The sequence below is a fragment of the Pan troglodytes genome, chromosome 13 (assembly GCF_028858775.2).
Source record: "Pan troglodytes isolate AG18354 chromosome 13, NHGRI_mPanTro3-v2.0_pri, whole genome shotgun sequence".
NCBI lineage: Eukaryota > Metazoa > Chordata > Mammalia > Primates > Hominidae > Pan > Pan troglodytes.
The window spans coordinates 60,165,984-60,190,544 of NC_072411.2; the positions used below are offsets into that span (position 1 = coordinate 60,165,984).

General features: G+C 36.3%; 1 protein-coding gene across 13 annotated transcripts in view; it reads right to left on the reverse strand.

Annotated features, from left to right (window-relative positions):
* Nucleotides 1–24,561, reverse strand: part of CCDC148 (coiled-coil domain containing 148) — a 320,462-nt gene that overhangs the window by 10,318 nt on the left and 285,583 nt on the right. For 11 of the 13 annotated variants that reach the window (XM_016949853.3, XM_054679053.2, XM_063791237.1 and 8 more), the window contains 3 exons: nt 24,240–24,357; nt 21,881–22,021; nt 16,723–17,621 (listed from right to left, as the gene is read on the reverse strand). In XM_016949853.3, coding sequence (XP_016805342.2) covers nt 17,475–17,621; nt 21,881–22,021; nt 24,240–24,357 — 406 coding nt within the window. In that variant the 3' untranslated portion in view covers nt 16,723–17,474. Of the gene's footprint in view, nt 1–16,722; nt 17,622–21,880; nt 22,022–24,239; nt 24,358–24,561 lie in introns of those variants that run through there. The other 2 variants (XM_063791234.1, XM_054679058.2) reach the window with 2 other exon arrangements.

The following is a 24,561-nucleotide window of genomic DNA, read 5'->3' on the forward strand; positions in this document are numbered from 1 at the left end:
GGGACCCAGAAAAATTCACTGCCCTGAAGGGAATGACACAAGCCTGGCTGGATTTGCCACCTCTTGATTGTAGAACCCTTGGCCATTGAGTAAACATAGGTGGTAACCAAGCAGTGGCCATCCTGGTCCTTGAGCAAGACCCAGTGCTATGCTGGTTTCAGGATGACTCAGCACAGTCCCAGTGGTGGTGGTCATAGGGGTGCTTGTGTCACCCTCCTGCATCTTCAGGTTGTTCAGCACAAAGAGAGGCACCATTTGCTTGGAGGACAGTAAGGGAAGAGAACAAGAATCTCTGCCTGGTAATCCAGGCAATTTTCTGGATCTTACCCAAGACCACCAAGGTAGTATCTTTACAAGTCTGCAAGAGTCACAGCCTTACTGGCTTGGGGTGCCACTTAATGCAGATATAGCTTCAGTGACCAAAGTCTTAGATCACAACATTCAAGTCTCTTCAAATACTTGGAAAGCCTTCCCAAGAAGGACAGGTACAAAGAAGCCCAGACTGCAAAGACTACAATAAATACCTAACTCTTCAATGGTCAGAAACTGGTGAATATTCACAAGCATCAAGACCATCCAGGAAAACATGGCCTCACCAAACAAACTAAATAAGGCACCAGAAACCAATCCCAAAGAGACAGAGGTATGTGACCTTTCAGACAGAGAACTCAAAATACCTGTTTTGAGGAAGTTCAATGAAATTCAAGATAACACAGAGAAGGAATTCAGAATTCTATCAGATAAATTTAACAAAGAGATTGAAATAATTAAAAAGAATCAAGCGGAAATTCTGGAAGTGAAAAATGCAATTAATACACTGAAGAATTCATCAGAGTCTCTTAATAGCAGAATTGATCAAGCAGAATAATTAATGAGCTTGAAGACAGGCTATTTAAAAATACATAGAGGAGACAAAAGAAAAAAGAATAACAAACAATGAAGCATACCCACAAGATGTAGAAAATAGCCTCAAAAGGGCAAATCTAAGAGTTACTGGCCTTAAAGAGGAGGTAGAAAAAAGAGACAGGGGTAGAAAGTTTATTCAAAAATAATAATAACAGAGAACTTCCCAAACCTAGAGAAATATATCAATATCCAAGTACAAGAACGTTATACATCACCAAGCAGATTTGACCCAAAGATGACTACCTCAAGGAACTTAATCCAACTCCCAAAAGTCAAGTATAAAGAAAGGATCCTAAAAGCAGCAAGAGGGAAAAAACAAATAACATACAAAGGAGCTCCAACACATCTGGCACCAGACTTCTGAGTGGAAACATTTTGGGGGTCCAGGGGACCTTCCCAGCACTTCTTAAATTATACCATTACGATACATGTGATTCCATATCCTGGCAAAAACCCAAAGAAGAGTCATCACTTTATCTGATTTGTGGATATGTCCCATAATGTTCTATAGATACCCAATGTAATTCTTGATACTTGTGATAACAGAGGATGGTCAATTTGACAAATGCTGAGATCAGAAGGCAATAGAGTTGAGGGCTTAGAAGCCAGGTTACCTGGCTTTAAGTTCAGATTCTTATCCATTCTGTAATCTTGGGCAAGATAAGCCACCTTTCTAAGCCTTGGTTTCACCCATTGTAAAATGCAGGTAGTAACACTGTATATCTCATAGTGTTGTTGTTGCAGATCAAATTACTTCATACATGCAAAGCACCTGAAACACTGCCTGGAATGTAGTTAGTCTTCCATAAATGTTGGCTGTTACTCTTAGCAGTTCTGACAAAAAACTATCCGTCAGAAATCTGTTGTTCAAGAGTTTGATTTCAGTACTTGTGTCTGCATAACATATCACTGTAAAACAAATGTATTACCATTCTTTATAATTTCATGAGTTGACTGGGATCAGATGGGTGGTTTTCCTGCTGGTCTTACTTGGGGTCTCTCATGTGGTTGCAGTCACATGATGGCAGGGGCTGGAGTATTTGGAGGCTTGACTGTACTGCGACTGTACTCCCAGAAGAGCTCTTTCCTAACCTGTCTGGTGCCTCAGTGCTCCACCACATGGCTTTACTCTCCACAGAGCTCATCCTCCAAGGCTCTCCATGGGGCCTATCCTTCGGCGGCATACTTGGACTTATCACATGGTAACTAGCTTCTAAGAACACAGGAGCAGAAGCTGCTAATCCTTTTTAATGCTTAGGTTCAGAACTGTCAGCATCACTTCTGCCCCATTCTACTGGCAAGTCACAAGGCCATCCAGCTTCAATATGGGAGGGAGGGCACTAGAGAAGAACATTAGAAGAGGGAGGCAGGGCTCACTGGGGGTGGTTTTCAGTGACAGCAGCTACAGTTGGCATGTGGGAGTATGAAGAGTGTGTTACACCCAAAATGAAGAAAGGACAGGTAAGGTGTGAGTATCAATAACTGAAGTGAACACAAACCAAGACTTGTGGTATAAATAGATCCAAGCAGGGGTAGGCCTGGCAGATGGTTGGCAGAACTCCATGCCAGTGGTTGGTAACAAAAGATGGTGAAGGTAGCTACCAGAGGAACTGGAGATCTTGATCACAGAAGACAACCTCTGAGTCCTAGAGTACCACAGACAGAAAAACCATTACCAAAGAACCACAAAGAAGTGACCATGGACAGGATAGGATGTAACCAACCAGGCCCTGGGCAATGGAGTGACACGCTGGCAACAGGAGGAGCAGACTCAAGGGCTTGATGCTGAGTGAGGGCAGCCTTCTTATCACACTGTGCTTAGAATCAGGATTGTTCAGAGATTCTGTAAGAGCATTAAGTGCGCTGTTTGGGATTCAGACAAGAGTGAAGAAGCAGCTAGAGCCAGGCCAGTCATCACACCTTTGGGCGCTGCAGAGTTATGAATATTTCCATTTGCATATCCACTTGCCCAAGGCTTACTTTGCATACAGACCTGCTCTTCTACCCCTCTAAAGGAACTTTCCAAAAGAGAAAACAATGAATAAATTTGCTCTTCCTCTCAAAGTGATAAGGATTGGACCCCACTGACCTCCACTTTCACATCATCTCACACCTGATTTATTCTGATTAATAATAAATGGTTCCCTCACTCCCAGGGTTCTCCCTGCTTCCATTTGACTGTACCCTGCTCTCCTATTAACCTTCTGGAAGGATTGTCTTTGTTTTCATGCTCCACAAATATTTAAATATTTTGTACTGTCTACGTAAGTTCAAACACCTTGGGCTGTCATTCATGAAACCCTAGGCCTTTGTCTGTGAAGAATGGGGTGGAGTTGGAGGATGGCAGAAGTAAAACTCACAGATACCAGTAGGGATTGCATTCTGGCTTTATAAAGCCTCAAAAGGGACAAGAACAGCATAGACCAGGAAACAGCTGAATGTTGTTCTTTCAGAAAGAATATGGAAATAAACCAAGGGGGTCTGTTTGATCATTGAACAGACCAAGGGGGTGACAACTGGTCAGCAGCCTGCGGGGTGAAACATCTGCTAGGTCTGAACCAAAGGGATCCCAGAAATTTGTTATCTTCCCTATTGGAAGAGACCATCATCACCTCAAAGCAATTGCTGCTTCTTGTAAAGCCACTCAACAAGTCACAGGCGTAGGCATGGCAGGTGATTGGCAGAACTCCATGCTAGTGGTTCACTTAGAACAGTCATCCATGCATAGTGTCTGGGTTCTTGGTCCCAATGTTTTCAATCCATCATATTCTACAAGTTTTTCTCTGTGCCTGCACCACAGATTATGCAATTTCCTTTATCTACACCTGTGCAGAGATGAGGAGGTTTTTCCATTTCTCCATGTTGGAGGTTCGTTGAATTGAATTAACCTGTTACAGATTTGGACTCAGAAAGAGGAAAAAAAGGAAATTGTCTAGAAACATTAAACTCTGAGGCTTCCACTGATCTCTCAAGCCAGTTTTAAGTAACTACATTATATTGATATAATAATATCAGTGGATAACAAAATATTCTCTTCACATTATCTGGACCTTTTCTTCTAGATACCAGGGTCCCAATCCATGTAGACAGAAGTTCATGTTGTGCTGTGCTGGATTTCCTTTAGCAAGGCATTTATTTTCACTACCAAGTAAAGTTTGATTTTATTTTAGTAGGTTTAAAAATATTATTTTTAATAATCTTCCCAAAGTAAATGAGTGTATATTTCAATAGTAACAGGGCATTTGTTGCATCATTTTTTTAATATACTGTGAAGATAAACATTTCAGATGAATACCATATTTATAAAATGTCTAAAGAAATGTAAGCAAATTGTTTTTGAAACTGTTTATAAATATTAGGAGTTTTAAGCATATGTGGTGCTAAGTAATATTGACGTGTCTGGGAAAATGTGCAAAATAGAAGACAAATAAGGCAGCTACTCACTCCCCAAATTCACTTACCCACAAGCAAAATAAATCATTTGAGAAAAAAAATTTGATGAAATTAGTGAGGCCACCAGTGACATTTAAAACACGTATTTAAATACAAATCTGAATCAAGTTAAGCAGTGAAAAAAACCTCGACCCCTATACTATGAAAGGCAGGAAAGAAAAAGAACACAGGCATTTGTTAGTACAAGAATTACTGTTGAGGGTGGAAATTCTTTCTGGAGATTATAAAAATATGGTAATAACAGATTTGATGTCATATTTTTTCCTAAGGACTGAGGGGTACAGTTGATTCCTTAAGTAGTCGGGCAGCTTGTGGATTCTATTGTCATAATTCAGTCCTGTATTGAGTTTCAAATATCTACTGTTCCTAAATGTTCAGTGTCTAAGTTCCTGAGACTTTCCTCTCAGGACCTCTCCAGTATTCAGCAGTAATATATCAAGTGTTCATCTTCAAGTGTATCAGCAGCCATTCAATCATTTTTCCAAAGAAATTGATCAAATATCAGAAACAGTAGAATTCCCAGATTGTTTTCTCTTCCTAGGTCAGACTTCATCATTTCTAGGATTTGTTTGAAGTCTTTAAAAATTTTATAACTTAGACTTTCCTCCTGACTTCTCCCGGCAAAGTATTGGTCTTAACAAGTTTCTATTTTCTTCCCCATGTCGTTTACCTTCAAAATGGCTTCATATTTTATCTTTGAGTCCTGAACACAGAACACAGAGGTAAAATATAGCTATGCCAGATTTTAAGAGATGATGAAGCTGTTTTAATGAGGGCAAAATAAAACCTATGGAAGTACAGCCTCCATAAAAAATAACTAAATACACATCAAATGTAGAAAGCCCCACGCTTTCTATGATTTTTACAATTACTAGGACCATATAAATCATAGGAATTTGGGTGTGGGAAAGTGGGCTGAGCTCTTTGGAGGGAAAGAAGGTCATTTTATAGTTAGTCTTTCTGTAGTGCAGAAATCTTTGCTGTGAAAAACGGTACTCAGCAATTAAAGTGAGGTTAAAAAGAAACTGAAATGTTCTCTTCTTCCTATTTTCAGAAAAGAGTGGAAATGGTAGTTGGGACAGTTGCAGAGATGGAGGGATTATCTACAGAGGGCATGAGGCTGTGGTTGGTGCATCAGAGGAAATGAAAAAAGAGCAGTGGTGTGTCATTGCATCCATAGTAGCAAATACTGAAACCTACTGAAGCTAATTTAAGTAGGAAAGCAATATTTTATGGGTGTTAGGTAGTTCTTAGAATTTCTGGAAAGGCCAGAAAGTTATTGTTTGAGGCTATCCAACTGGAGAAGATGCTCAACTCTCATGAGGAAATGGCCCCACTGAAGACCCACTGCTGCTGTGTCCCCTGCACCTTCGCTCACATCAGTTACCCTGAGAACTAAGAACCAGATACTATAAATTATGCAACTATTGTTCCTTGAAGCTGAAATCTTCCACTGCCACTCGTCAGAAAGTGGATTCTTGCCTTATCACACAGCTGTCTTATGAACTGCAGTCTCAGATGGTTACATCTGATAGGCAGAGAATATATCACAAGATATTGGGGAAATTGAATCTCTAGCTTCTACTCTGGAAGACAGAGGCATAATGCGGGACATTGCCCAAATGTGAGAATGGCAAATATATTCCATCAGCAAATGTCCTCCAACAGCAGTATGGTTCCAGTGTAGGAGACAGGAAGTCAAGAAGTTTGATAGATTAAATGTTACAAATGAGAGAAAATGGAGCATCATGAATGACTCCCAGATTTCAGGTTTGCATAATGTGGTAGATGGTGTGGGCATGACTGAGATGAAGTGGGTTTGAGGAAGGAGCATGTTTAGTACAGGAAAGGCAGTCAGAATCAAGAGTTCATTTTTGGTGAATTCTAGGAAGATGACAGCATAAGTGGCATAATATTTTGAATCTCCTTAAATCAGCCTATAAAAAGAAACAGAGCAAATAGGATAACAAAGCCAAATACCCATGGAGATCATCCTTAAAAATAGGTGACAGTGGTTGGGTGTGGTGGCTCATGCCTGTAATCCCGGCACTTTGGGAGGCTGAAGCGGGCATATCACGAGGTCAGGAGATCAAGACCATCCTGGCCAATGTGGTGAATGCTCATCTCTATTAAAATACAAAAAATCAGCCCAGCTTGGTGGCACACACCTGTAATCCCAGCTACTTGAGAGGCTAAGGCAGGGGAATTGCTTGAACCCAGGAGGCAGAGGTTGCAGTGAGCTGAGATCACACCACTGCACTCCAGCCTGGCAACAGAGCAAGACTCCATCTCAAGAAAACAAGGAAAAAATAGGTGACAGTATATTTCCATAGACTGTAAAATAAAATATGAGTGGATGAGGAGTAACCACTGACACCAGTAAGAACTGCATTTTATCAGTACCTTTGCAGGACGAACCAGAGAAAAACAAGGGGCATCAGATGAACTTGAGAACCCTAAAATATCCAAAAAGTACTCACTGGAAATTTTATCTGAAGCTGAGAGGAGTTTCACACCCTCTAATAATGGGTAAGTTAAAGGAGTTTGCATTAAAGTCTGAAGGGACCAGAGAAGTCTGGGCTCCATGAACTCCCAAACTAACTCATCAAAACTTACTTTGAGGGCAAAGAGTCCAAATGAGGAGAAACTGTAGCAAGGAGACGCCCATTTGAGCAGCACAGAGACAAAAGCATTAAAGGAAAGGGAAGGTCCAGATAAAAGTAAGGGAAAACATATTTCCAGAGAATAAGCTTCCAAATTTTTTGAACATTGCACAAATATAACAAAACAGAGAGCTCTAGAGCCATGAGGTTAGAGAAACTATCTTGAACAACAACTACTTCTAAAAATTAAGAAAACTAATTTCAAGTGTAAATGAGGAAACGAAGTATCAGATCTTAAAATTAACATCAGACAACAGATCAAGAAGCCAAGTAACATCCCTAAAATAATTAATGCACATTAGAAAAACATTACCACAAAAGAGATTAAAATTATAACCTAAAAAATAAAATAAAAAGCTAAACAACTATGAAAATGATACATGAAATGAAATTAATCAGAATTAGGAACACTCAAAAATTAGGTAATATATCTCTGGAAATATTATAAATAAAAGAAAAATATTTTAGAAATGAAGAGTAAACTAGAAGAACAAATGAATAAAAGCGCAACAGATAATACCTTAAAAATAGGAAGTAAGAAATATAAAAATTTAAAAATAAAAGCAAAGAGCAAATGAAAAACATTCTATTTTGTTTAAAATGACACTGTGTTCTTCAAAAATGTCAGTTTCATCTTCAGTAGAATACTAGCAAACTGAATTCAGCAGCATATTAAAATGATTATATGCCATGAACAAAAGATACTTATTCCTGGAATTCAAGGATGATTCAACATACAAAAATCTATCAGTGTAATACTCCAGATTAATAGAACAAAGGAAATAAAGTCACACAATCATCTCAATTGATGCAGAAAAGGCATTTGACAAAATTCAACACTGCTTTGTGATTTAAAAAGAACATTTGACAAATCAGGAATTAAAGGAAATTTCCCAACATGATAAAAGCCATCCATATATGAAAAACCCCCTGATAACATCGTGACAGTTTTTCAGAGCAATTAGGCAACAGAAAGAAATAAAAGCATCCAAATTGGAAAGAAAGAAGTAAAATGATCATTTGCAAATGACATGATCTTCTATGTAGAAAACCTTAAAGATTACACACTTACACAAACTGTTAGAACCAATAAGCAAATTTAGCAAAGTTGCAAGATACAAAGTCAACACACAAAAGTCAGTTGTGTTTCTGTACACTAACAATGAGCAATTCAGAAAGGAAAACAACTCCATTTACAATAACATCAAATGGAATAAAATACTTATGAATTAACTCAACCAAAGAGATAGAAGACCTGTACAATGAAAAATACAAAATATTGCTGAAAGAAATAAAGGAGACATAAATAAATGGAAAGATATCCTATGTTCATAGATTGGAAGACTTAATATTTTTAAGATGTCTATATTACCCAAAGCCATTTAAAGATTTAATGCACTCCCCATTAAAATCCCAATGGTGTTGTTTTGCAGAAATATTTTTTAAATTCTAAAATTTGTATGGAATTCAACAAACCCTGACTAGCCAAAAAAACTTGAAAAAATAAGAACAAAACAATAGTGAAAAAGATCAAAGTTGAAGGACTTCCTGATTTCAAAACGTACTACAAAGTTACAGTGATCAGACTAATGTCTTTAGGTTAGTGTGGTACTAGTCTAAAGACAGACATACCAATGGAATAGGATGGAGAGCTCAGAAACAAGCCCTCGCATATATGGTCAACTGATTTTCAACAAGGGTGACAAGACCATTCAATTAAAAGGACAGTCTTTTAAACAGTGCTGAGAAAACAATATCCACATGCAAAAGGATGAAATTGGATTCTTACTGTATACAAAAAATAAAGTGGATGAAAGCTCTAAATGTAGGTACTAAAACTATAAAACTCTTATAAGAAAACATGGAGGAAAAGCTTCATGACATTGGGTTTGGCAATGAATCTTTGGATATGACAGTAAAAACACAGCAATAAAAGAAAAAATAAATTGGACACTGATATTAAAAACTTTTGTACATCAGAGGATACTATCAACAGGATAAAAAGGCAACCTACAGAATAGGAGAAAATATTTGGAAATGATATATATCTGATAAGGCATGAATTTCTGGAATATGCAGAGCTCCCCTACAACACAACAACAACAAACCAATCCAATTCAAAAATGGGCAAAGGGCTTGAATAGACATTCCTCCAAAGAAGATATACAAATGACCAAAAAGCACCTAAAAAATTCTCACCAACACTAATCATTAGGAAAATGCAAATCAAAATCACAATGAGATACCAATTCACACCATTGAAATGGCTATGATAAAAAACAAACAAACAAACAAAACAGAAAATAACAAGTGCCAGCAAGGATATAGATAAATTGGAACTCTTGTGCATTGCTAATGGGAATGTAAAATGGCAAAGCCACTGTGGAAAATAGCATGGCAGTTCCTCAAAATCTTAAACATAAAATTACCATATCATTTGCCAATTTCACTTGAGTATATTCTCAAAATAATTAAAAGTAGTGGTTTGAACAGATATTTGTACATCAATGTTTATAGCACTGTTATTATAGCCAAAAGGTGAAAACAATCCAAATGTCCTTTGACAGAGGAATAGATAAAAATATATATATATATATATATACACACACACACAATGGGATGTTTTCAGCCTTAAAAAGGAATGAAATTCTGATACATTCAACAACATGGATGAACCTTGAAAACATTATGGTAAGTGAAATAAGTCACACATAAAAGGACAAGTATTATATGATTCTGCTTATATGAAGTACCTAGAATAGACAAATTCATAGAGAAAAAAATTAGAATAGTGGTTACCAGAGGCTGAGGGGAGGAGGTGTGTAGTTTTTGTTTAATGGGTTCAGAGTTTCAGGTTGAGATGATGAAAAAGTTCTGAAGATGAATAGGGGTGATTGTTGCACAACAATGTGAAAATACTTAATGCCACTTAATTGTATGCTTAAAAATGGTTAAAATAGTAAATTTTATATTATGTATATTTATCACGATAAAAAGTCAATGTCTTGAAAGACAACAAAGGCTGTAGAAATGAATCAAATTAAAGAAGAACACAAAAGCAATTTAAAAGTTGAATAAAATGTTAACAATGGGAGAATCTGGGGTAAAGTTACAACAATTTTATTCTTGCGGCTATTCTATAAAGTTATTTCCAAATAAAAAAAGTTTTTAAAAATGAAGAAAGAGATTAAAAGAATTCAAAACAAAGTGACAAATAAAGACTACAGACAAAGAAGATCCAACATAGCATAATAGCATAATAACAGTCCTGGGGAAAAAAGGAAACATAACAAACACTAAAAATTATAATTTAAAAAAATTCCTGAAATAAAATTGAATTTATATTGTGAAAGGGAATATAATTTACTAAGTATATTAACCCAGAATGACAACACAAAGTCCAGTAAAACTGCTATATTATAAAGGAAGTGAAAAAAACTCTAATTAGGCAAAAAGATCAAGTGATTCTTAGGGAAAGAAAACCATGTTATAGCCAGCCCTTTGACATTTTATGCTAAGAAAAGAAAACGTAAATAAAGTATCTTAGACCCAGGAAAAATTTATTTTCAACTATAAAGACGACCATCAACCTGTTATTAACATTCAAGGACCCAGAAAATATTGCTTCCATGACTAATTCCTAAATAATCTTCTGGAAAACAGGCTTCAGACAACCTAAATGACAAGAGAGAAATTGACATTAAAAACTGGCAGTATTGGTAAATATATATTTACTTATAGAATAAGATTCAATCATGGATAAAAGAGAGTGTGTATAATGTCTACACAATCCCTCACAATATAGATAACAAAAAGAAAAAGAATAGAAAAGGCATAATAACCCCAAATTTTATTATTTTTGTTTTTATTATATTGGTATTTTATTCTAAGACTTTTGTGTGGATAATGCAAATGAGTAACTATGTCATATTCTAACATCCGTGTGTAATTGGGCACCAGAATTGTCAGTAAGGAAAAAAGAAAATACAAAAGTAAAATACAAGATATCAAGTGAAAATCCTATGGAATTTGAAGTAACAGAATAAATTAAAAAATTTTATCTTTAGATAATATAAGCATATGTCTGGATTTGTTGGGGTTTTTTTGTTTGTTTTTGAGGCGGATTCTTGTTCTCTCACCTAGGCTGGAGTGCAGTGGCGCGATTTCGTCTCACTGCACCCTCTGCCTCCTGGGTTCAAGTGATTCTTGTGCCTCAGCCTACTGAATAGCTGGAATTACAGGCGCTCTCGACCACGCCTTACTAATTTTCATATTTTTAGTAGAGACAGGGTTTCACCATGTTGGCCATGCTGGTCTTGAACTCCTAGCCTCAAGCGATCCACCTGCCTTGGCCTCCCAAAGTGCTGGGATTACAGGTGTGAGCCACCGCACTTGGCCTGTTTTGTATATATGTCTGTACATGTATATGTATATGTGTATGTATATGTATATGTATATGTATGGGAGTGTGTGTGTGTGTGTGTGTGTGTGTGTATTTTCTAACCATGCTCATTGAAAAGGTCTAGAATAGAAGATCAACCTAGTAGCAATGTGTATTCTTTGTCTCCAAATTTTGGTTTTGAAATATGATTTTCCAATAAAAAGAACCAAAGCTTCTCAGAGAAAAGGTTAGTTCCAGGTCAGAGCAAGAAATATTCAAAATGAGCTTAAAACATCTTGTTATGCCCAATAACAAACATGACAGATTTCAAAAAGTGGCTGCAAAAATATTTCCTATTTCACATACTTTTTTCCAATGTGACCTTGCCATCAATAAGTGGACTTTTTCTCAGCCTTTTTTAATCTGGGAGAGTTCTATGACTGCTTTGATGAAAAGAGTATGGAGGAAAAGACCCTATCCCAGTTCCAGCAGTAGATCTTAACTGGTCTAGCAGCTTGCATTTTATACCTCTTAGAATGTTTGCTCTTGGAAAATTCTATCTTGGAACCCAGCTACCATTCTATGAAAAGCCAAGCCATCTTGAGAAGTCATGTGTAGGTGGTCGGTCCCATTGACAACCTCAAATGAGCTCCCAGCCAACAACCAGCATCAACTGCCAGTCAGGTAAGTGAGTCCTCTTGGTCATTCAGCCAAGTTGAGCTTTTGGATGACTACGTCCTCAACTAGCAATTGACTACAAATTTATAATATACGCCGTGGTAGGCAGAAAATGTCTCCCAAAGATGTCAATTTCCTAATCTCCATAATCTGTGAATGTTATGTTACATGGCAAAGGGTATTCTGATCGCTAATCACCTGACCTTAAAATAGGGAGATTATTCTGAATTATCAGAGTGGGCTTAATGTGATCACAAGAGTTCTGAACAGTGGAAGAGGGAGGCAAAAGAGGAGTGTGGAGTGCTGGGATGTCAGAAGGATTAGGCCTGCCACTGCTAGCTTTGAAGATAAAAGAAAGACAGCATGAGCTAAGGACTATAGGCAGCTTCTAGAAGCTGGAGAAGGCAAAGAAACCGATTATCTCCTAGAGCCCTGAGAAAGGAATACAGCCCTGTCAACACTGTGATTTTAGCCCAATGAGATTAAATTCTGATTTCTTACCTTCCAAAACTATAAGATAGATTTACATTGTTTAAACCATTAAATTTGTGGTAATTTGTTACAGCAGTGATAGGAAATTAATATAGGCCCCAAGTGAGAACTACCCAGTAGAGCCCAGTCGACTCATAGAAACATGAGAAATAATTTTTAAAAATGAAGTTTGAACCACTAAGTTTTACTGCATAGCAATAGATAACTGGAATAGCAAGGAAGTTACCAAGTCTATTAGGCTATCTTAATAGAATTCATAAGCCAAACTGAAAAGGTTTCCATTAGGCAAAGGGGGAATAAATGGAGCATCAATAAGGATAACACTTTAATAGATTAAATGATCAAATACATTTAAATTCATAACTTCATAAAGATACAACAAAATTGATCACCTTTGCAGGATGTCAAAGAATAAATTCATTATTTGTAAAACTGTTAGGTTAAAAAAAAAACTCAAACACTTAGCCTACTCCTCTTATACTATCAAATACCAGAAGAGGAAAATTTTTTCTTTATGTAATTTTTCCAGGTAACAAAGGAAAGAGTGATTGAATTTGAATATATCTCTACCATGCAATCTGTAATTAATTAATGGACTTAGGCATTGAGAATTAGTGGCAGCAAAAATTGCAAAAAGAAGTTCCATCAGATAACATGCATATCCTGCTGGGGGAACACACCACCACAATAAAGTAGCCTTGGAAAAAAGAAAAAAAGAGAACGACCTGAGTCTTATGTCTGATAAAGCCTCTGGGTCAACTACCAATTTATGGCAAACACAAAGAACAAAGGAGAGAGGAATACATTAAACTATTAGTACACCAAAAAGATAAAGTCAACAAAATCCAGCATAGGGAATTCTGCATATAAATTTCTTTGTTTCTTCAATAAATAAAATGCAAACAGGGAAAATGGATGGAGGGGGAAGCCTGTAGATTAAAAAACACTTAAAAGACATAATTTAAAGCTAAAACTAAAGTACAGCATTGAAGGATGTCCCCTTGGATAATACAATTAAAAAGATAGAGTTAAAGGGTCTAATCCTGGAGCACTTCAACATCTGGAGATGGATAGAGATGGAGGAGTCAGAAAAGGAATTGAGGAATGACCAGAGAAGCAAGAGGTGAAGCAGGCTGGTATCATAGAGGCCAAGAGAAAAGCATGCTCTGGATGGGGTAGTTGTCAACTGAATCAAATGTTGTCATGAAGTCAATAAGATGAAAATTGAGATGTGGTCATCAGATTTGCCAGCACACAGTTCATTGGTGACCTTGCTAAAAGCAGTGTCAGAGGAGTTGAGGGCAAAGCTAAATCAAATGAGTGACAGTAACTGGAAGATGAAAAGAGACATTTAATGGCTATTGGCAACTCTTTAAAAATGTTTGCTTGAGAAGAGGAGCAGAGATACAGCCCGGTAGCTAGGGGACAATACGGGGTTAATGGAGATTTCTTTTTAAAGTGGAGTTTATTCTAGCATATTTGTATGCTGAGAGAGAGCTTGAAGATATAGAAGAGAAAAAGAATAAACAAAAAAGAAAAATTCTTGCAGAGTTGAGATGGGATGAAACCCAAAACACACATGGAAACATTGGTCTCTGATAGAGGGAGGGTTTCTCCCTCTGCTAGAGGATGCAAAAGTAAATGCCCATTTGGGTGTATTTGCAGATTTGGTGGTAGGGAGGTAAGGGAATTTCTACCAGGTGGATTACATTCTTTCCTTTCAGTTTGAAACAAGCCCATCGTCTTCAAAGATGTGGAGCTGTATCAGGATATCCCATTTATTAACCATGGGATTGAGGGTAGTAGTTTTTAAATTTTTTTTGGACCATTACCCACTAATAAATATATTTTTCTTATGACCCACTATACAGAAACACAGATAATTGAAATAAACTTTCATGGCCCAGTGCTTACTCCTATTAGGTATGTTCTCTTTTCTTTCTTTTTCAAGCCTGCTAGGCAAACTAGACTGGCAAGAGCCACAACCTTTTGAAGCAGAGCACAAGGGTTGGGGAGGAGGAAAATAAAGGGGATCCTATCCCATGTCAGGGTAAATATGACTCCTGAGTAGGGACTGGCCTTCCTGTCTCAGAAATACATGTAAATTAAGGATATTAAATCAGAAACTGGCTAACAAGATTATTTCCAATACACTTATATGCTAAAAGATTGTTTTCATAATTTTCTAAATTTTTTTCATTTCATTGGGAATTCTTAGCATTGACCTATTATAGTATATAAGTAAAACACTTATGTAAACATTAAAGAATAATTAGACAGATCCTCTAATCACTACCCTGGTTAAGCAATAAAACGTTTTCAGTAACTTGGAAGCCCCTACTCCCAACTGTCTCTGCATCTCTGAGAGGTAATCATAACCTTGATTTTAATTCTAATCATTCTATTTTTCTCTATTATTTTGCCACTTATGCATATATCCCTAAATAATATAGGTTAGTTTGTCCTGTTTTTGTACCTTAGATAAATAAAATACTACACAGTATGCATGCTCTTGTTTCTGGCTCCTTTCACTAAATATGTCCATGGTGCTATTTTTATTCATTTTCATTGCTGGATGCAATTCATATTTGAATACACCACATTTTTTATATTTATTTACTGTTGATGAACATTCTGCTTGTTTTCATTTGGGAATCCTAGTTTATGTCCTCCTACACACATGCAGGAGCTTCTCAAGAGCATCTATCTAGCAGTAGAATTGCTGGATCAGAGTATGAATGCTTTCAACCTTATCAGATAAGTTCAAATGCTTCCAATTTACACTCCCACTACCAGTAGGTGTTCCCATCGTTCTATATTATCACTACATGATATTGTTAGATTTCTTGACATTGTTGCCCATCTGGTGGGTATATATCGATAATTCATTGGGGGCTTTAATTGGTACTTCTATCTTTTCATATGTTCATTAGCCATTTGGATTTCAGATTTCTTTATTCAATTTTGTTTTATTTTAAAAAATGCTGGTTAGATCTGATCTTTGACAAACCTGAAAAAAAATGGGGAAAGGATTCCTTATTCAATAAATAGTCCTTGGAGAACTGGCTAGCCATATGCAGAAAATTGAAAGTGGACTCCTTCCTTATATCTTTTACAAAAATGGACTCAAGATGGATTAAAGATGTAAATGTAAAACCCCAAACCATAAAAATTCTAGAAGAAAATCTAGGCAATACCATTCAGGATAAAGGCACAGGCAAAGATTTCATGATGAAAATGCCACAAGCAATTGCAGCAAAAGCAAAAATTGACAAATGGATCTAATTAAACTAAAGAGCTTCGTACAGTAAAAGAAATTATCATCTGAGTGAATAGAGAACCTACAGAATGGGAGAAATTTTTTGCAATCTATCCATCTGACAAAGGTCTAATACCCAGAGTCTACAAGGAACCACCACATGTCAGTTGATTGTTCTCAAAATGGTGGTGCTATCCCTCACAGTACTATCACCAGCTACTAGTCTGACTGTTGGGAAAACGTAAAGGGGATACTATTCAGCTGGAATTTGAGTGTGATCCTCTGGACATCAGTGTGGATGTTGATGCTGGAAAGGATCTGTGGACTCTGAGGAATATTGGTGTCATGCTGTTTAGAGAGGGTATGCTCTGACATGGCAGGGCTTTCTTGGGTCTATGTCTGAGGCGTCACATCAAGCAAACTGAGGACCCATAAAGGAACACTGTAACCCTGGGAGATACCGTAAGGATAAATACTAATGCTCACTACTCTCTAGCTCTTGTTAAACACTCCTTCCTCTCTTTTTATGAGATGTTATGATGAGGCAACAAAAAGGGTGTTAGAATGAATTTTGGAATGCAGATAAAGATACTGCCCATAGAATCTTTTGTGAAGATTTATTCTAACGGGGCTGTACTTGTATTTTTTATTTCCATGATGTTGGGGACAATCATAAAGTCAAAGATTCCACTAGTTGGATTGGGCTTTTTTTTTTTTTACATTATTCCAGTAATTGCACAGAGGCTGCAACCCCTGGGAGGTAGGTGGGAAATGTCAGGGAGCTGCAATAGAGAGAAAAAGGAGTGGGGTAATCTTAACTGTAACAATGGCAACTTTCAACAACACTAACTTGTTATTCTGCTTGAAAAATTATTTTTTAGAAATAGTCAAATATTTATGTTTGAGTTTTATTTTAAATGCTCCTTTTCTATAAAATCATCTAAATATTTAATAGATAATTTGGAATTTTTGACAGCATTCCAAATATTATGAAATTTTAAATATTTCTTCTAAACAATCACACAAATATATATTTCCAAACCAAAACAGATATTCCCATGCTTGAAATGCTATTTCTAATTTCTAATTTATTCTTAAGGGCTAATTTGCAAAATGAAATTGTTTGGATGATTGGTTTGCAGTAAACATGGTGTACCAAATTGGTTTCTAAATTTAGAGAAAGGTTGAGTCTCCTCTTATAATAACCAAGAAATAATAGAAGTATTAATGATAATGAAGCTTCCATAATTAAAAAGTCAAATTCTGAAATAACAAGCAGAAATGAACATTAGCAGGTAGCAGCTACATAATTTATAATTCTCACAAAGTTATTTTGAGCTCTTTTTATAGGATAACATAACCTCCAACATGTAGTTTACTAAATTATACTATAAGTACTATATGTGCCATAATTAAGTTCCATAATTTGGGGGAATTTAGTACTATTAAATATAACTTAAAGATACAGGAAATATAGTGCATGAAATTCTAAGAATCACAAAAGAAAGGCAAAGTTGTTTTAATAGATGCTATGATTTCTATGTCTGATATTTCAAACATTTTAGAAAGTAGTAATTATTATTATCCATATACATGTTTTCAAAGAAAAATGCTCTTTACATATAGAATTTGAGGGTGAGCTCTATATTTTAAATACAGTAGACTCCATGTCCTTTCTTGGAGGTTTTTGAGGACTAATTTTTGGTAATATCTCTTTAGCATAAAGTGTTCTATGAAGTCCAGCTTCTCGAAGCGCTAACTCGAAGCGAAGTCTAGGGTCAGAAATTATCTGTAGAAATAAAAATACAATTTAAATAGCAATTCATTGAACTAAAATAACTTTTAACATTTAGTTCCATGTTTTCCCAAACTAATTTGTTTTTACTGGACAGATGACTAGGTGACAGTAAACTGTGAATACAGTGACTATATTTTGGAAACATCTAAACCTTTTTGACATTATCACTTTTCAGTACATCAGTGGTTTCCAATGTAGGGTATATAGAACATAGTGTACTAGATTAGTCAAAATATAATGCGTTAAAATTATTAAAAGATGAAGTAAAAGAAGCTTACTTTCAGTGCTACTATTGATTTATCACTTATTGCTGGCTGGAATTATAAAATACAGATAATCATTGATTAAAATAAATCTAAGCCACAAAAAAAGCATCTTAATTTCTCCATCATCTGGCAATATGTAAATTAAGTTTAAACACATGGCCACCACTTGAAAAACAAAATCAATAGAACTTTTCTTCCAAGGCTGGATTTCTATTTCAAACAGAAGTAGAAAATGCCTCCATCAATCTGATTCTAAGTGGAAGTAGACATATGAGTAGTTCAATTTCTGTTTTCATTTATAGCTGATTGGATCTTATTCCTCTTCCCCTCCTCCTATGAATATTAAATGTCAACAGAGACTGTTTGAAATGATAAGAAGGTGGCCACATATGGATTTTACCTAATGAGGCATTTTACATGGATTTGAAGTCCCCCTAGAGGATGTGATAATAAGCTAGTAAAAGCAGCCCCTCCAGGAGCTCTTAGGCGAACTGGGGCAATAAAAATGTACACAGATAACTACAGATTATGGCAACATGTGGCAGATGCCCTAAAAGTAGTAAAACATGGGGGTGCATCTCCTGGTGGTGGCGGCACGCGGATGGTCTCAGGTGAAGATGAGCAATTGAACTACCCTTAAAGTCCAACTTAGTCTATAAAGCAGACTGGGGAGGAAGAGAGACCTAATGAGAAAGGAAGACACCTACAAACTCAGAGGTGAAATAGGCCAACTTGGGATAAGGGTGGTTTGAGCAGAGCACTGGTTACCATTGAGGAACACTGGAAACAGATGCTTCTCAGACTAGGACTTGAACTTAAAAGGCTTGCATGGCCATGCCGAGTCTAAGGAGCTACTAGGGTATGTTTGTTTCTAGTTTTTGCATAAAAATAATATAATCATTGTAGTTGCATAGGAAGATGGGTCTGATTGTAAGTTCAGAATAAATTAAGGTGGCAGGGAAAGAAGAAATGGAGGCCGAGAGAGTGGTTAGGAATTTACTACAATTGTCTAGACATAAAGTAATAAATGTCTGAACTTGGCTGGTAGCAAGGAAGAGATAATTGTCAGAAACACTATGAAAACAAGAATCAATAGCACTTGGCAGTTGATCAGATACAGGGCTTGGGGCAACGATGAGTATGAAGTCAAGAATAATACAGAGATTTGTGTCTGAGAAGCAACAAATATGAGCCTAAGACCCAGGTTTTTCCTCTTCTGTCTCAATGTCTTCTCCCTGGTCTGCTCTCATGTGCTCCAGTGATTCATGTGCAACCTGTATGCCATTGACTCCCAAATTACATCTAGGACTCACCTCTCTCTTCAGTTCCATGTTGTGAGGCTTAAATTTTTTTTTATTATTCAATTTTTGCATAGCTAGAGAGTGAAATGGAGATCTCCCCTCTACCGGAACTTCCATCTTCCCAATTCCCTTCCCCACAGGCAGCCCATCAGTTTCTTGTAAATATGTACTAGATATTTTTACCCTAAACATGGTATAAGTAAAACAAATTCTCTCTTTCCCTAAATCTGTTTTTCTTTCTGTATTCTTATATGGTTAATGGCAGCACCACCAGATGATTATAATTTACTGAATTACTACTGGGTACCAAGAAATATTTTAGGCAGTGGACATTTATTATCTCTAATGCTCACAAGGACTTTGTAAATAATTATTTTACAGATGAGGAAAACAAGGCATAAAGACGTAAATAGCTTATACAAATGCACCCAGCCAATAAACAGCGGATGTGGATTTGAATCCAAAACACCAGCTCTTAATATTACTTGTTGTCCAGCTTCGAATCATCCTTACTTTCTCTGTCCTCTCCCTTTCTCAGCCAGAGCCATTCATGACCCCACCACCACCACTACTTCTATGAAGGCTCTGCCATTTTAAAAGGAACTCACCCCAACCCATGCCCACCCCCACCAATTTTCCATTCAGGACACATAGCTAAAACATAAATCTGATTACAGTTGTGTGTCACATAATGACAAGGATATATTCTGAGAAACGTGTCCTTAGGCAATTTTGTTGTGTGAATGTCATAGCATGTACTTACATAAACTGAGATGGTACAGCCTTCTACACACCTAGGTTATATGATGTAGGCCATTGCTCCTAGGCTACAGCCTGTACAGCATTAGTGTGCTCATTACTGTAGGAAGTAATGAGCTGTTACTGTGCTCATTACTGTAGGAAGTTGTAACACAATGCTAAGTACTTGTGAATCTAAACATACAAGAGGAAATGCATTGTGCTATGATGTTAAGACACTACTAGGCAATAGAAAATTTTCAGATCAATTATAATCTTAAGGGACCACCAACATATATGTGGTCTGTCTTTGACCAAAACACTGTTATGGGGCACATGACTGTATATAATTTAAAGCTTCAAAGTCTGGCATCTGCATACAGATGCCTTAGTAGCAAGGCCTACTTGCTACTACTGGTCAAATGCCTTAGTAGCAAGACCTACTATGCTTTTCACCGCCTGAACCTAACACATGTTTCCGGTCTCCTCTCCCAGCACTTGTCATGCACCCCTTGTCATGTATCTTACACTGAAGACATACTAGGAAAAAGCCTTGCCCCACCCTCTTCCGCTTGGTCAAACCCAGAGGTGAAATAGGTCAACCGAGTATAAGGGTTAGCCCAGCGACCTGAGACTTTTTAGCTTCTGATTTCAATCCTTTCAAGCCTCAGCTATTCTCCCCACTTCGGCAGCTAGGATCTAGAGACACCTCTTAAACCTTGTAATTAATCCTTCTCCCTATGTATCCTCCCCCACAACCTATTTTTGTTGTTGTTATTATTGTAAATCATCTGGAGTGGATTTTGCTACTGCTTCCAAAAATATTTGACTAAGATAGGGCTCAGAAGTTTCCTCTCTGACACCTTCTCTGACTTCTCCAGTCGGGGTTAGCCATTCATTCCCTTCTTCTTCCTAGGGCAACCCTTAGACATTCATTAAGAGTTGATCCCACCCTGGTGGCATTGTTGCTACACATGCTACTTTCCTTCCCCAGTAGGCTCTTTTGCTCACTTCCTCCAGACAAGATCAGCCTATCTTGCTCTGATGTAGCCCAGGCACCATACGCAGAGCCAGAATATAATATATGTTCCATAAATATTGGTTCAATTAATAAATGAATTATGCCTCTTTAGAGTCCCTAGCAAAGTATGCCGCACAAAGTAGAGACATAAGCGGATGAATGGATGGTTTCCTGGTTTTTAAATAATTAAATAATTATTTAGCTTCTCTCCTTAGATTTGTAAAACTGACAACTACTTTCTCTCTTAATTTCAGTGACTGATATATCATCCATCCACCCATCCATCCATCCATCCATTCATCTGTTTTCCCTCCTACCTTCCATCCCTCAATCCATCCATCTAAAAGATCTTTTAAAATCCTTTCTCAGTTACAGGCACAGATTCTCAGGCACAGATTAAAATGAACCCTAGGTTCCTAGAAATGGTTAAATAAGCCCTTAACACCTTTTTCCGTAAAAAATGTTTTATCATTAGCTCTGATGTATTATCTTCTGTTCATTTTCATTTCTAAAAACTTTCCTCTGCTTTGTCATCAGTATCAGTTATTAATATAATTTATATTATGAATTTAAATATAATTCTTAATGTAACAGATAAACATTTAAACAACAAAACACAATATTAATACAGAGCTCTCAAATAAAATTTTATAAAGCATTTTTTAAAAAATTTAAAAAATAAGCTTCAATGACAGATTTATAACATTTTTAGGTAACCTCTTGTTCTATGGTAGCCTATTAACTAGTTTGTAATATTAAGAATTATGTAGTAATTATGTACTATCATTTAGAAGTAAAAATTATGTTAATATGTAAGATATTCAAATGTAAATATTGAAAACTGTTGTAACCCCAAACACACACTTCTACAGTCCTTACCATCATCATGGCTTTTTCATCAGTCATGCTAATTTCCATAATTACCTGCTGTTCATTGTATGTATTCAATGTGAAGAGTGGCTTTTGAAGAATAAATTCTTCTTCAATTTCAATGCCCATTCTAGCTTTTGATGCCATTGTATCTGACATCATTCTAACAGGATCAAATTGAGCAACAACAGCAACCTAAAAATGAGAAAGCATGGCTACTTGGAACAAGGTACAAACTAAATATTTCTGGGCAACATTATTGATGTCTAATGCCCATTAAAGTTAAGAAATTTTATTAAAGGTAAAGCCTGAGAGGAAAGGGCAGAAGAAATATTAATTGGTCAGTCCTAGAGATCCACAAAGGAGTTAAAACAAAACAAGACAATACATATAAGACAAAATATTAAAATGCCTTGGCATACAGTTATTTGCTAATGATTGAATAATTATAATTAATTTCAGAAAACAGTTCATCTTTCTGATATGAAGTCACAGGAAATCTCATATAGAAAACCTTACATATTCAACCAACTTGAAAGTCACAGAAAGTAAAAAAAAATTTACTTTTTGACCATTAGCAATTTATGGTTATGGTAACAACCCCATGACGTTTTCTAGGAAGTTTAACCTGATTGAACTGGATCTAGAGCATATAATTCATGGGTCAAGTGTGTTGGCATTAGTGAACAAGGTGGGTGAATTTCCTTTGTACCAGGCAACTAGATTTCCAGGGACTGCTATAAACCATTGTCCTCCTTCTACTGAAAAATTGCAAAGTCATCTTAACCCAAATGCCCTTGTCTTTTATAATTCAAACCTGCATCTTAATGAAAAGAAGTCACTAATTTTGTAAATGATATGCACCATTAGTAACACCTGCCTATTAACTCTGAAAGTCAAGAATTAGCATGAAGAAAATGGCATTCTTAATGCCATTTAAAGACTGTAATAAAATAACTGAGGGTTGAACATGCTTTAATTATTTTAGGTTTGCTAGCTAAAATAGCTTACATCACAGTTCTAAATACTGATTATAGATAAGAGATAACAGCTATTTCCTCTTTCAAAGCATTCACAGATGGAAAGAATTCTAATCATATAGACTGTAGTTATCAAAGTTATGTTTTCAACAAGAATGTGTTCAGTAATAGTGACATTAGGTCTTGTACCCAGAAGGCCATGATATATAAGTTGAATAACTAAAATTTTGTAGGATCCAGGATTACCAGGACTTACATTCCTATGCTTTAAATTTATCTTTATAACCTTTTTTTTATCAAAGAAGATGATGATATAATAGTTGTATGCATTTATGCCACATCTATACCATCTCATTTAGCTAGACTTCCTTGGTTTGAATCAGTATAACATTTACTAGCTGTGTGACTTTGAAGAAAGCACCTAACCTCCGTGTCTCCTCTGTTTCCTCTCCTATAAAATGGGGATATTAATATTGCCCACATCATAAAGTTGTGGTAGAAATTAAAGTAATACCTAACAGCATTTAGAAGAGGGCTTTACACTTAGTAAATAATAAATTTGAACTCACATTATTGCAAACCTATAAGACAGATCCTATTATTCCCATTTTTCAGATGAAGAAATAAAGCTTATGAAGGTTAAGTAAATGACCTGTTTGCAGTGCCGGTGAGTACACAACCAGCTTGTACCAGGTTGGAAGGACACCAGAGGCCAAGTTCTTATCCATGATTCTGTGTTCCCTCCAGCAACACAGGAGGGAAACCAAGTAGTCCTTTCCTATTAGCTGGGAAACGGTGTCAATGAAGATTTTAGAGATTTTGAGTTGAAACAACCCCTTCAAGTTCAAAACTCTGAAAAACTACCAAGTAAAACTATCACATTTCCTAAGTTCTTAAATTCTCACCCTTGCCATCTACCATCCATTTTCATCTACTTTTGCTTACTTTCACTAGGCAAAGTGATAGGAGGCTTTTATTTCTCCACAAAATAGATATTTTCTAAAAAACTGTTTTTAACACATTTGTTGACTGTGGGATGTTTCCAAAGGGAGGCTCCTATGCCAAAGAAGATTATCTTGCTCGAACTCCACCAGGTTTTTTGAGGACAGTAAAATTCGTAGACTAGATGTAGAGCCTCACTGTTGTAAATGGATACTATCCAGCTAATAAACTCTAGGTGATATGGATATAGTTAAATCTTGGGAGAGCTTTTTAAAAGGTGATGATAAAGTTCTTTCAATACACTGAGAAACTGGAAATGGTTCAATATAATCTAATTGCTCCCAGGAATGAACAGCAGTATCCCAATTTGGAAAAGTTAAATTTTATATAGCAGATGTCATGAACTAAGCCCCAGTAAGAATGCTATTAAGAGCACTTAGAAACATTTTTTTTAAAAAAACCACCCATGAAAATTTCCAAATGAAAAACACCTGTTTCCTAAGGGCTTCTAGCCGCCGTGCTCTCTCTTTGTCTTCATGAGCTTCTTGAAGGGCCACTTCCTTTTTCTCCATCAAACGCCTTTCCAATAATTCTTGTCTATATTTAACCCTTTAAAAATAACACAGAAGGAAGTTGTGGAAGCATCATAATAATATTGGAGATTGTACAGAAAACAGCATAGGGGCAGAACACATCTCAGAGGTAACAGCACTGTCACATTTTTTTTTTTACTGATTTCTCAAGTCCAAATCAATAAAAGACACTCATATAAAACGCAATTTTTTTTTTTTTTTTTTTGAGACAGAGTCTCGG